General features: G+C 37.2%; 1 protein-coding gene across 1 annotated transcript in view; it reads left to right on the top strand.

Annotated features, from left to right (window-relative positions):
- Window positions 1–11,916, top strand: part of AVL9 (AVL9 homolog (S. cerevisiase)) — a gene marked incomplete at its 5' end in the record, with an annotated part of 23,967 nt that extends 12,051 nt beyond the window's left edge. The window contains 8 exons of the mRNA XM_010294590.1: window positions 1–9; window positions 704–1,251; window positions 4,088–4,222; window positions 5,040–5,259; window positions 6,624–6,741; window positions 8,220–8,273; window positions 10,545–10,633; window positions 11,473–11,916. The exon at window positions 1–9 is cut by the window's left edge and continues 82 nt beyond it. Coding sequence (XP_010292892.1) covers window positions 1–9; window positions 704–1,251; window positions 4,088–4,222; window positions 5,040–5,259; window positions 6,624–6,741; window positions 8,220–8,273; window positions 10,545–10,633; window positions 11,473–11,567 — 1,268 coding nt within the window. The remainder of the gene's footprint in view (window positions 10–703; window positions 1,252–4,087; window positions 4,223–5,039; window positions 5,260–6,623; window positions 6,742–8,219; window positions 8,274–10,544; window positions 10,634–11,472) is intronic.
- Between the last annotated feature and the right edge of the window lie 1,244 nt (window positions 11,917–13,160).

Below are 13,160 nucleotides of genomic sequence, written 5' to 3'. Positions count from 1 at the left end.
TCTTTCCTGGTAAGAAGAGAAGTTTGGATTTCTTTCTATATACTTTCTGGTGATAACTGAGACTGGCTGTATGGTTTCATTTGGAAAACAACTTATGTGACAATAGGGTTATGTTGGTGTGTTGCCTGAAAAATGGGTGACTTGTATGCATATCCATGTACTATGTACGCATCTCCTAATAGTTACTACTTGCACTCTATGGTTTATTTCTTGTGCTTAATCGGAGCTATTGGATCTTCTGTATTGCCTGTGGGTAACATAGATGGGGCCCTGAATAAGTCACACATTCCTGTCAACTTCCTTAAAAAACAAAAATACAAACCCCTCTCTTCCTTCTACATGTGCTCTTCAAAAAAAGAAAAGAAAAAAAAACCCCAAAAAACCCAAGAAAAAACAAACAAACAAAAAAACCCCAAACAAAACCAAAACCCCTAACCTTGCTAATTCTTAGCTTCTAACCAGTCTTCTCAAAGCAAAAAAGTTGGGTCAGATTCTTTAGGAGAGGAAGTGTGGGGTTTGCTTTTGGTTGGTGGTTTTGGTTTTGTTTTGTTCTTTTTTTAATACTTACCCTCGTCCCTAAAGTAACGTTTTAAAATACACGATTTCCACTATGCACACAAGAGCACTTTGTTAAAGAAAATGAACAACAATCATTTAAATTTCTATTGTGATGCTGATATTCATGCGTGCTATCACTTTCCAGGCATGATTGAACATGGTCTTACTGACTGCTCACAGTATAGACCAAGAAAGAGCATATCGGAGGATGCTGGCTTGCAGGAAGATACACCACGGTTAGATGACTATGTTCCTGTGTCTGCTGCTGATACTTCAAATACAAACTTAGGAATGGAAAAGGGAGGCAGGAAGATGGCAGGAAACCATTCCCTGGAAGGTCAAAAAGCAAATGTGCCTTTCTCCCAGTCAGAGAAGACTTGCAATGGAGCTCAGTCCTCCAATGGTACTGTGCAGCGCTTGAAAGTTCCTTCCCGCACTTCTCCAGCATCCTCTGAAAGTGACTGGGAGACCTTAGATCCTAGCATTTTGGAGGAGTCTAATTTGAAAGAAGGAGAACGTGAAAATACAGCATCAGAACAGGCTGAAAATCGTCCAAGCGAAGGCATCAGCTCGGAAAGCCTTCCTATCACTGTGCAGCCCCAAGCAAATACAGGACACACGGTGCTTGTTCCAGGACTGATATCTGGGTTGGAAGAGGACCAGTATGGAATGCCATTGGCTATTTTTACAAAGGTAAACATGTTCATGATACCTGGTAACTTGTAGAGACATCTGTTTTTCAGAAGTAGCTAGTAATTTTGGTTAGCTGTTCCAAATGGACAGTAGGGTACTACAAAACATGTAAGTATGGTCTCTGGCAAGTGACCGTGTTCCTAGGCAGGTGGAATGCATGAGTGCATGTCTGAGAGGGGTGTGCCCACACACACATACATTCCATTTTCTTTCATATATATACTTACATACTATTTGCAATTCTACATGATGGTAGCCTGCAGCCCCACTGTAGTTAATAAGTGGTATGTGTCAGTAACTACTGTTTTCTTTTCTTCTGAAGAATTGTTTATCTAGCCTATATGGGGCAAAATCAGAGTACTCAAGAAGTGTTTAGAAGCTAAGATTCTGAAAACTGTATCTTGGCTGACACCTAAGCCTATATTTTCCTCTTAATTTTTTTGTATATATGTGTGTTTATAAATGTGTATGTGTAGAGAGATATATATATGCACAAAATGTGTATATAAATGTGTGCATATATACACACACACAAAAATATAAGTATATAATTTCACCCTTCTTTACATGGTAACTCTTCCTGGTTGTCTGTGGCTCTTTTCCTGTGCATGGGTACTGAGCTGCTGAATTTTAAGCCTGTGCTGATGCCTAACTGAACTCCGTATTCCAGAGTGTCTCTAAGGACTCTGGTGGGCATTATCAGACAACAAGAGATACATTTACTAGGGCTAGTCTCCCATTAAAAAAGCAAAGCAAATGCATCCCTTTTAAAGATGCTTTTGTCAGTAAAAGAAGTGATACAACACATTGTTTTGTTTTATTTTTAATGTAATAACCTTTTAGATAAACATTTGCCCAGAAGGTAGAAGATTCAGTTTTATTTCCTCAAGCTGATGAGGTTCAAAGTGGTGTTTCTTCCTTTGGAGGTACTTGTTTGCATTTCCTTGCAGAACATTGTATTTGATGATCGTGTTTGAGCTTCTCACAATAACTTTCATTGGAAAGGGTACGTTATATGGACCCAAATGAGGAGCTTAAATGTCATTGCCCTGTCTTGCTTCACGTCACTACTAGAAATGTTTTTTCAACAAAGATCAGCAGTCTGGTGTTTGTCCTTATGGTCTGTCTAATTAAAGGAATAGCTTGTAAGTTGTATTTAGTCTAGTTCTATCAAAAAGACTAGATTGAAAGCAAGAAGAAAATAATTGATAAGGGGGCTACAAGTGCAAACTTAGTTTGCTACTAAGCTCATGGAACCGAAAAGTAAACAATTTTAAGGAAGCTGACAGTTTCTACATGTTTGCCTTATGTTCCACAAAGGCACTTTTTATTTGAGTTCATCAAATGTAATTAAAGTAGAAAAGGCTTTACAACTCTAAGTTATCAGAAAAACGTGATTCAAAGTTATAGTTTAAGCACTTACTGGAAAGTTTAAATCTCTTTTAGAGCTCTCATCTCAGGGTTGTTTTATGCATGTCACGGAAGGACTAATAAATCTGACAAATTTGGATTGGGAGATTTTGCCAGATGGCATAATACGTTATCCAAGTACACCTGAGCATAAGGAAGAATAGGTTGTGATACTTGTTTCTTTAGTACCAGTTCTGTAACATCTAATACTCATTTCATTTGCACTCTTTTAAAAATAATGGAACTTGTTCATGGAAATAAAAGTTGTTGCACTTACAGACAAATGTGAATTTGGGAACTGACACTTGATACTTCAGACAGTGAAAGATTTCCAAGACTTTGCTACTTGAGCGTACAGTAATTAAACCTTCCTTTGCCATCCTCTTAAGCCATATTTTTTTGAAATTTTTCCATTTTTAGGTTGATGATTCCTCTCAAAGCACCATTGCTCCTTTGACACAGGCTGTTTGTTTTCAACTGATAAGTGCTTGTCATCTGGAAAGCCATCCCTGTGTCTAATATAACAAAAGGGAATAGTTGTGCTCGTTTCTTCCATATGTTTCCAATTACCACATACTGTGTGATAAAGTGCATGTGCTCTTTGTTTCTGTCCAGTATGCCATTAGCCCTTCTGGGTTTCTACTAGTGAATAAATTGCTTTGTACTTTATGCAATTGAACAGCTGGAATTAGACATCAGTATTAGACTTCAGGGGTATGTTGATCCTATATTTTAAAAGAAAATTACAATACCTAGAGCTGGTACTTGATCTCTCAATGATTCACCTCAAAGCCTTTTTTTAAAAATGTTTGGGTTTTGGGTTTTTTTAGTTGTAATGGAGGATAGTAGATTAATTTACAAGCATGGAGTGGCTAAAAAGCACACTGTGTTGCTTTCTATCCTGCTCTTTCTTAAAGCGGGCATGCATATGCTTATCAAAAATTGATTGCTGTCTCTGGAACCTGGAATCTCCACCTACAAAATGTGGATAGCAGTCTGTAGCTTTCCTGCATGATGTGCGTCAGGACTAGCAGAAGACATGATGGTATGCAAGTGGAGAGATGAATCTTTATCTCCATTGACTTCTTGTCTCTGAACTGACCTAAGACCTTGCTCTAGTTTTATACTGCTTATTCTGTTGCCTTATAAACACATTTGATTCCTGTTCTTTGCATGGTATTTCAGTTTCAGACCCGAGACTGAAAGGCAACACAATCTCTTGAAAAACGTAATTCATATGGTACCTGGTTGCTTTTCTTTGCAGATGTAGAGTAGCAAAACAATAGATAATCATGGCTGAAATTGTAATAACCAAGGTTTGTTCTGGGTGGAATGTGCTGGCTTTTAAGAAAAACTCTGAAATATAGACCTTTTTGTAATTGTTTTTTGCCTTATGTTAATCCTTTAAATATCTCTGTTACTTCAGGGCTACCTTTGTTTGCCATACATGGCACTGCAGCAGCATCATCTCCTGTCAGATGTAACAGTCCGCGGCTATGTTGCAGGAGCCACCAACATCCTGTTCCGTCAGCAGAAACATCTGAGTGATGCAATTGTGGAAGTATGAATCTTTGCATTTGAACTTCTTGAACTGGGCTGTGGGGGGGAGAAGGAGAGGTTGCATTTTAAATACAGCTTTATAGTTTCACATTCATACACAAATTTTTAATTACCTCCCTATGAAATAAATTCTTAAATACATAAGCTTATTAAATTTGTATCACTTGTTAGGATAGGATTAGATAGGCTGTTCAAAACTAATACATGTTTTTCTGTATATTCTTATAGCCAATATTTGAATTTGCAGGGCACTTCTTAAATTTTTGTTCTGTTGCTGGTATAATTTTACTTTTTATGTCCTGGGCTTTTCTCATGAGTTTGTAATAAGAGCTTCAAAAATAAGTGCTTGCAGCTGAGAAACAGATGCAGTTGGATAATAAAGCACACTGCTATTGACTTCCTTCTGATTTAATCAAAAGGTTTGGAAAAAATGGTACCTAAGAAAACACTGTGTCATTTCTAGCAAATAGATACAACTAGATAATCAGCATTTGGTAACCTAAGATAGCTACATATAGTTAACCACCTTAATAAATTGAAGCGATAATCAAAGAGCCTCTAGGAAAATACGTGTAAGCGCCAAACTTCCCCTGCTAAATCCTGTCAAATAAGCAGCTTTTACTATTGCCAGGAAGATCATAAGATTCTGGTTGTATCAGAGCAGTATCTGACTTCCTGAGAACAATTAATTCATTATTTCTTTGGCCATTTGTTCCTTCTTGATATTTTGGGGGACTGGATTTAGGTAGCAATACATAGTAGTATATATAAGCAGTTTTATTTAGATAAATGTTTACCCTTGGAATTATTTCAAACAGATAGAAGATGCTCATGTACAAATCCATGATCCAGAACTCCGTAAGATCCTGAACCCAACAACTGCTGACCTAAGATTTGCAGATTACTTGGTGAAGCATGTAACTGAGAACAGAGATGATGTTTTCCTTGATGGCACGGGATGGGAAGGAGGAGATGAGTGGATCAGGGCTCAGTTCAGTGCTTATCTTCATGCACTGCTTGCTGCTGTGCTGCAACCAGGTAGAACAGATACCTTGTCTAGGGACCGAGATGAGGGTGGGTGTAACAAGCATTTGCGGTGTTGCGTTAAACCTGTGGCCCGTCTTTGGATCTCCCTCTGCCTAACATTTCATTTTGGGCTGCATTTTTGGTTGTCCTTGCCTATCCTTGTTGTTCCTTGACAAGCTTATTACTAATTCTTACTTCACAGCTGTTCAGACACCTTCTTTTTTGACTGTCTCCTTCTATTTAAGCTTTCTTCATAAATAGAAGCACCTGAAACCCCATATATGATGAGACTTTTACAAACGTGTGTCTTGCAGACTCTATTGCAACCTGAAGTTAATTTTGGGAACCTGATTGGATTCAAGGATACATGAAGCTAAATGACTGCCCAGGAAGTTTATTTAGGCTGTTCCATCTCTTTTCCCTTCCTGCCATGGCCTTAAGTAGGGATTCGCATAAGTGAAAAGTGTCAGCTAGAGACTTTATAAGCCTGTATTTTCTGGAGCTCAACTTTTTTTTTGTCTTAACACAGAGGGAATTCTCTATGTTCCAACATTTTGTGCTAAAAGATTCTGTGTTTGTGGAAAATGTTTCATTTGCCCAGCACTGATCCTGTTAACTTCATTCTCCTCATGATTATTCTCTGTTCACATCAATTAACTAATGAGATCTTGTTCATGGTAATTGTGAGAAAACATTGGATTGAGAACTTGATTTTAAAGGCTGGAAGATGTGAAGTTCTTTGTCTGGCAACATTAATATTTTAACATGATTATGTGGTTGATATGAAATGTCAGGGTTTTCTGGAAACTCATACTACTTAAATGTTTAAAAGGGGATGTTGTTACGATAAATTTATTCCACAGTAGTTCATACTGCGGTTTCGGAGTCAATTTGGAGTTTACTAAATGTGAATGAGTAATAACATAGTACAGCAGAGCCCAGTGTATCTGACCAAGACCAATGCAAATGATGTTTTTGTTCTTAGTTGATATGTGGCTATTCTCTCCCCTTTGTCTTTGCTGTCTTTGCCCAGCATGTAAGTTGAGAGGCCTATGTTTGGATGAATCTTTTTTTTTTTTTGCCAGTTGAGCTCTTTACTTTGAACTTTCTAAATGAATTGAAAATAAGAAAAGTATTTTTTTAAGCCTTTCCCCCCCCCCCCACTTGTCCTTGTATTGTATATTTGGGACAGTTTAAAATAAAAACAAGAAAACATTTTTGAAGTGCCCATTTCTTAGTATTACAGTTTTAATTGTCTTTGATTTGATAAGAGCCTGAAAACAGTTAATTTTTCTTTACACGAAAAAAAGTAATTTGTCTTGTATTACATCTCTAATGAATTGCTGCAGATGCTTATTTTTCTTTTAACTTGTCAGACAACGAAAAGACTTTGTCAGACTTTGGTACGGCATTTGTAGCAGCCTGGAAAAATACCCACAACTACAGAGTATGGAATAGCAACAAGCATCCAGCTCTTGCAGAGGTAAATTCTAGGTAAGGAAACTTTTTTTTTTCTTCTAGCATTTAACACGGAGAGCTCCTAGTATGCATAGTCAGACACACCATTTTGTAGAATTACAGTGTTCCCCTTGTTCCTGCTATAAAGCCCTGAGGGTGAAACTTTGGGGCCCCTATTCTGTAAGTACAGAAACCGAGTATTTCTGTTCTTCAATACCTTACTCTAATTCTGGGCTACAGTTTTATGAAGAAAAATATATCCAGAGTCAGGAGAAGTGGAGCTTGAACAAGTTGACTGTTGGCTGTTCCCAGCTATAGAAAATTTGTCATTCCTCAGGAATTGTTCTCAGGTGGTTCTGCTTATTATTAATTGCTTCCAGGTGTCCAGGGAATAGCTGTGTGTGGGGTTGTCATTGATGGGGTTGGCGGGGAACTGGCTGTTTTATGTTGCATCTTCTATACTTTGGATTGTTTTATCTGTATTTTCACTCAAAGATTAGATGATGCCAGGTTCAGTAACACTGTTGGCCACGCATGTGTTTTGTTTAGCATGGGTTATTACTGCAGGGAGTTTTGTTCGCTTTTGCTTTGTCAGCAGCTGTAGTCTGAAGAAGGTTTTTCTTTAGAACTACAAAGCTCTTGGCCTACTTAAGGGATCTTTCCTTCTTTTTTATTTGCTTTGTTGTCGTGGTTTAGCCCCAGCCGACAACTAAGCACCACACAGCTGCTTGCTTGTCTTTCTGTCCCCAGGTGGGATGGGAGAGAGAATCAGAAAAAAAACCCTCATGGACTGAGATAAAAACAGTTTCATAGGACAGCAAAGGAACAAGAAACAACAATGATGATAATATTACTGATAAAGGAACATAAAAACCCAAATGATTCATAGTGCAACAATTGCTCACCTCCTGGTGACTGATAGCTTGTTCCAGAGCAGTGATTCCTGCCTCCCAGCCAACTCCAATTTATGTACTGAGCATGATGTTTTACGGTATGGAATATCCCTTTGGCCAGTCTGGGTCAGCTGTCCTGGCTGTGCCTCTCCCAGCTGCTTGTGCATCTCCCCACTGGCAGAGCATGGGAAGCTGAAAAGTCATTGACTTAGTATAAGCACTACAACTACTTAACACACTGATGTTTTTGGTTGTTGCTATCAACATTATTCTCATACCAAATCCAAAACACAGCACTACACCAGCCATCAGGAAGAAAAACCAACTTTATCCCAGCTGAAACCAAGACATCTGCCAGAAGGAGGTACTTCTGCCTTAATTGTTAATACCTGGTCTGTAAATAGAAGGCACCTTACAGATAGTTTCATAAGAAATCTAAGGTTGAATAGTCACTGGGACCTAGACTTCTGTAAATTGATATAGTAGTATATCTACAAAAGACTTTATTTTTTTTTCTTTTTGTAAGCCACAGAGGGAAGTACAACTAATAATTGTGTGATATGGATTCATCGTGAAAAAATACATACTTAATGTTTTCTTGGGTTTTTCCTCTTCTTCTAGCCACCCGTTCCAGGGACAGTACTCTGTATCAGATGTTAAGTTAAGGTTGTCCCAGTAAGTATATAGTACCTCGATTTGTATGTTTTTTTAAAGTGTGGTCAAATATTAATAAATGTATAACTGTTGCTGTGATGAACTAAACGAAATAATGATTTAAATTGGCCATGTGCATGAAACTATGCTCAATATTCTCTTGCAAAACATCACCACATCTAAAGATGGAACATTTGCCTGAAATTGGGAAAAACAGTGCTAATGCACTATCTTGTGTTGGACTTTATGTAATAGGGTCCTGTTTTTTTGCATTGCCATTATAAGGCTTTTGTATATTTATTTTTAAATTGTAAACTAAAGCTGTTAAAACTTTCATCAGTATTCTTCTGTATGTTGACTTTAGGTCTAATTACTAGGAGAAAACAGCTGTGTGGTTTTTAAATCAGCTGGTTTTTAATACAGCATTGTTCCAAAACTCTTGAAGTTCACTGTATATGCACTAATACATGCTTCAGTTTCTTCAATTTAGAAGTTTAAAATGAGTTTTAAATAATCTCTTATTGCATTACACTCAACTGAACTTTAAGTTTGTCTCAGCTCTTACCTGTAGTATTCAAGTCTAAAACTCAGTGGTGCTTGTTTATTCCCATAGCTGTTCAGTTCTAGCTGAAGCCAGAATTCAGTGTTGGAGTTACAGTTCACTATCTCTTCTTGTTCATGCACCAAGCAAAGTAGATTGTTTTCTCACTTAGCTATGTTGACCATAAAACATCACAGACTGGTTCTTGAAGATGCCTGTAAATCAGTAATCTTAGAATCATAGAATAGTTTGGGTTGGAAGGGACATTTAAAGATCATCTAGTCCAACCCCCCTGCAATGACCAGGGACATCTTTGACTGGATCAGGTTGCTCAGAGCCCTGTCCATCCTGACCTTGAATGTTTCCAGGGATGGGGCATCTACCACCTCTCTGGGCAACCTGTGCCAGTGTTTCACCACCCTCATGGTGAAAAATTTCTTCCTTGTATCCAGTCTAAATCTGCCTTCTTTTAAACCATTACCCGTTGTCCTGTACATACATGCTGCTGATTCTGCACCTGCATTGGCTGTAGACCATTACTTTCAGTACACTGTGAGTAGACCTAAAACACATGCTAACATAGAAGAGCAGCTTGAGGAATAAAAAGGTTCAGGCTTCAGCCCACTGAATCTTTTTGTTGCTTTTGCTGACCAGTGACAGATTAAATTTCCAGGATGATGACTGAGAATGCAAATGAATCAAGATTTATCTCAAGGTAATTGCCTTCAATAAGGTGCATGCTGATAGCAGCTCTTATTATTAATGGATGGTCTTTCTACAAAGACTTAATTTGAAAGATGTGGAGGCATCTATAATCTTGCCCTATTTTTGTGTTTGAAAGAGGAGATACTAACTCTTCTGAGTAGCCTGAAATCAATGTAAAAGGACCAGTAGTTCTTAGTGTGTCTCTAATAATAAATATTTTTACAACAGTTGCCTTTATTCTCCAGATGTGACTTTGCTATTGGATACTCATCAAAATTACTTGCTTTTGCAAACTAAGCCTAAACTTGTTCTTGGTGTACTCTCTGCTTTTTGCACCTACATTGAAGATTTTGAAAGTGGGAAAAGAATGTGGCATGCTGTGTTGTTAAGTTTTACATAAATGGGTTTGCAAAGCCTGAAATGTGGACTTGAATGTTACAATTTAAAACTAAATGAGATTACTTTCAAGTGATCAGACTTGTGCAGTACAACTGACTGCTTTTGTGCTTTTCTTTCCAAATGATGGTAGTCTGTTGTCTTTTTGCATTTCTTTAATAAAAGCATGAGTGTAAACTGTTCTTGATTAAAAATTTAATCTTAGAGCAAGATATAAAGTAAACCCTATTTAGAAAAAAGAATAATGACTGATCAGGAACACTTACTGTTTTGTTTAAAGCTTATATATTACAGCTAAAACTTCTCAAAACTACTGCAAATCTGACTTTGTAATTTAGAACATAAATGCATTTTGGTAAACATTTAGGAAAGGTATAAAGTGTGTTGTTTAAGAATGAACCACTGCATTTTAATTCCTGACTTGCTGACAGTATCTTTTCTTCCTCTGAGAAGCTTGTCTAACTGATCTGTGTGGATGAGATGCATGCAGGAATTATGGGCTTGATTTTAGAGAGAGATAGATATATAAAAACTATATATATGTATGCTATGTAAATCTGTGTGCATATTGATAAATATTTTAACTATTCTATTTACACTTGTAAAAAGAAGTCAGTCAACTAACAGTCTTCAGTATTGCTCTTGTTTAGCTCAGTGCAAAACAGTGAACGTGGAAAAAAGATTGGAAACGTGATGGTTTCTACTAGCCGAAATGTTGTACAAACGGGAAAAGCTGTAGGTAAGAAATTTATTTAGAACAACATGCATCTAAACCATATTGTTTTTTGAAGAAGCATCCTATATGTCAGTTATATTTTGTTTTAATCCAAGTGTACTTTATGCATACAAAACAGAGCAACATTTTGAGGGGTAGAGCTGCTGATTGAGGCCCTGTGTATTATGTAATAGTGGAAAGAGAAGCAGCTAGACAAATAAATTGGTGTAAATTCCTTTTCCAGTGTGGGCTGGAGAAGAATATGGGAAGAGTAAAAGCTTTCATGCAACCTGGAAATGCTTAGACCATACTACCACCTTCTTCACTGAGCTATTCTCATTTTTATATTGCTTTAATGCAAACTGTCCAGAGCTGGTTGAAATCAGAAGATGACCTTGTGCAGGTTTTGCAATGGTCTGTAATTTTCTGGAAAAGCAGTGGTTGCACTTGAACAGGGGCAACATCACGTTGTCATCTTGAAGTGCGAGATAACGTGAGTTCACCCATTGAAGAATCTGATAGTTCTGCAGTAGCTTTGCCAAAAATTGTTTAGCTTCCTCTTTTATTTCATTGGAGTCTTTCTACTCTTTTTGCTGTTGTACACTCTGGCAAGGAGCACCTTTGGGCTTGAAGTCTAGCAAGCCTTCCAGGGCAAAAGGACAACAGAGGCCATTTCTGCTGAGCTACTGTGTTCAAGTTCTTTGAATATTTCCTGAAAGAGACTCTGGACTTGGATTTTAAATTCCAAAATGGACAACTGATTGCATGATTTTATTTATCTATTTTTTTTAATATTTCTTTGTAGTAGCTTAGTAATGATAATACTATACTATTGACCTTCGTTGTTTTGTTTTGTAATGCAGGTCAGACAGTTGGAGGAGCCTTCACAAGTGCAAAATCAGCTATGTCATCATGGTTTTCCACTTTTACACAGTCAACCCAAAACCTCGGGGACTAAATGATGGTTTTACACAATACTGCTGAATATTCCAGGTGCAATGCTTTCTCTGAGCTGTAAAAAGACCACTCCAAAACATAGGAGTTGAGAGTAACTACCCAGGACCAAAACAAGGCATATGCTGGTTGCAAGGAGATGTGGAATGTTATCACTTGGTTTCACTAGAAGTATAGAAGAATGGTGAGTGTCTCCATACAATGGGATGGCATTTGCAGTATATTGGTTGTATCTAAAATGACTACTTTTCTTTAAAACTGAGCCTTTATAAAGACATTAGCAAACAGGGCTTGTTGCAAGCCAAATGTGTTTGACTTCAGATTTGTACATTTTCTTGGATGTTGAAAGTATTTATGTAAACTAGTTATATTTTTCAATCCAAATAGCCAAATGTTTGTGAACTCTTGTTAGAAGTAAGCAGAGTATAAATACTGATTCCTCCTTCAGGTTGGATTTGAGAGCATATCTGCAAAAACTACACAGTGGAAACCCTTAAAGGGTTACAAGCCAGGTGGAACTTTCTTGCTTCTACCTGCAAATTAAAATTGGCAGGGTGCAGAATAAGACTGTGGCTGACTTAAGGGTTTGGGGTTTTTTTTTTCCTTTCTCCTCTGTAGCCATGTACAGTTGTTTGCATTAATCTGACTCTAGCTTTCTTTGTGTCCCCAGATCTTTGTGACAGTTGCAAAATCAGTATTTTCTTGATGTTATGCAGTAGGCCTTCATAACTTTGCATATGTTTTGACTGTGTTTTACTGTGGGACATGAATGGGTTTCCACTTAGAGAGATCTCTTCAGGAAAAGTATTACAAAACAATTCTCCCAAATTGGGATTTTGGGATTGGATCATAGACACTTTTGTGAGGTCTTGCTCTATTAGGTTGTAATTACACCATCAATGTAGTTACATACATATGAATACAAAGTACTAAGAATGCCTAAAACTAGCACAGTAGCAAACTGTGCATGGCTTTTTTTTTTTTTTTTTTTTTTTTTTTTTTTTTTTGGCCAGTGAAGTTATGAAGACTCTTCCAAACGAAAATCAGCTATATCGATTTTCTATGTTGACTCAGGGAATATTCTGTTTGGATAACTACTTTTTTTCATAAGGAAAGTAACACTACAATTGAGAGAGTAACTGAAACGGCTCAGTTTGTGTTCTTGTATGAAGAAATATAATAGTTTATGTGAAAAGATGTGGCATAATGCTGTATTTCATATGTAACATGCACATGTTGTCTTCTGTATGCAACTGTATTTGACTTCCGACATTTCTTGATTCTGGGAGAGATTATTTCCTGTTTCTTGCAATGTGTGTGCCTCTATATGCCTTCTAACATCCCCACATGATAGCTGTTAATGTGTTCTACATTACATTATCAAATGTTCCAACTTTCTGTAGCAAAAGGCTCTTAGTTTATTGCCTCATCAGTATCTATCAGCATTTTGCCATACTCTTTTTCGGGCCAAGATTTCAAGTCATGGTTATTTCTTCTATTCCTCAAATAAAATGTAGCAGCTGTACAAGAGATAAACAAGAAGGCTTGAATGTAATTTTTTTTAAGAAATTAAGTTCTAATTTCTTTAGATGCATTT

This window comes from Phaethon lepturus, unplaced genomic scaffold (genome assembly GCF_000687285.1).
Source record: "Phaethon lepturus isolate BGI_N335 unplaced genomic scaffold, ASM68728v1 scaffold42339, whole genome shotgun sequence".
NCBI classification, from domain to species: Eukaryota; Metazoa; Chordata; class Aves; order Phaethontiformes; family Phaethontidae; genus Phaethon; species Phaethon lepturus.
Note: the sequence above shows the minus strand (reverse complement) of the source record. Positions and strands in the feature narration are given on the sequence as shown.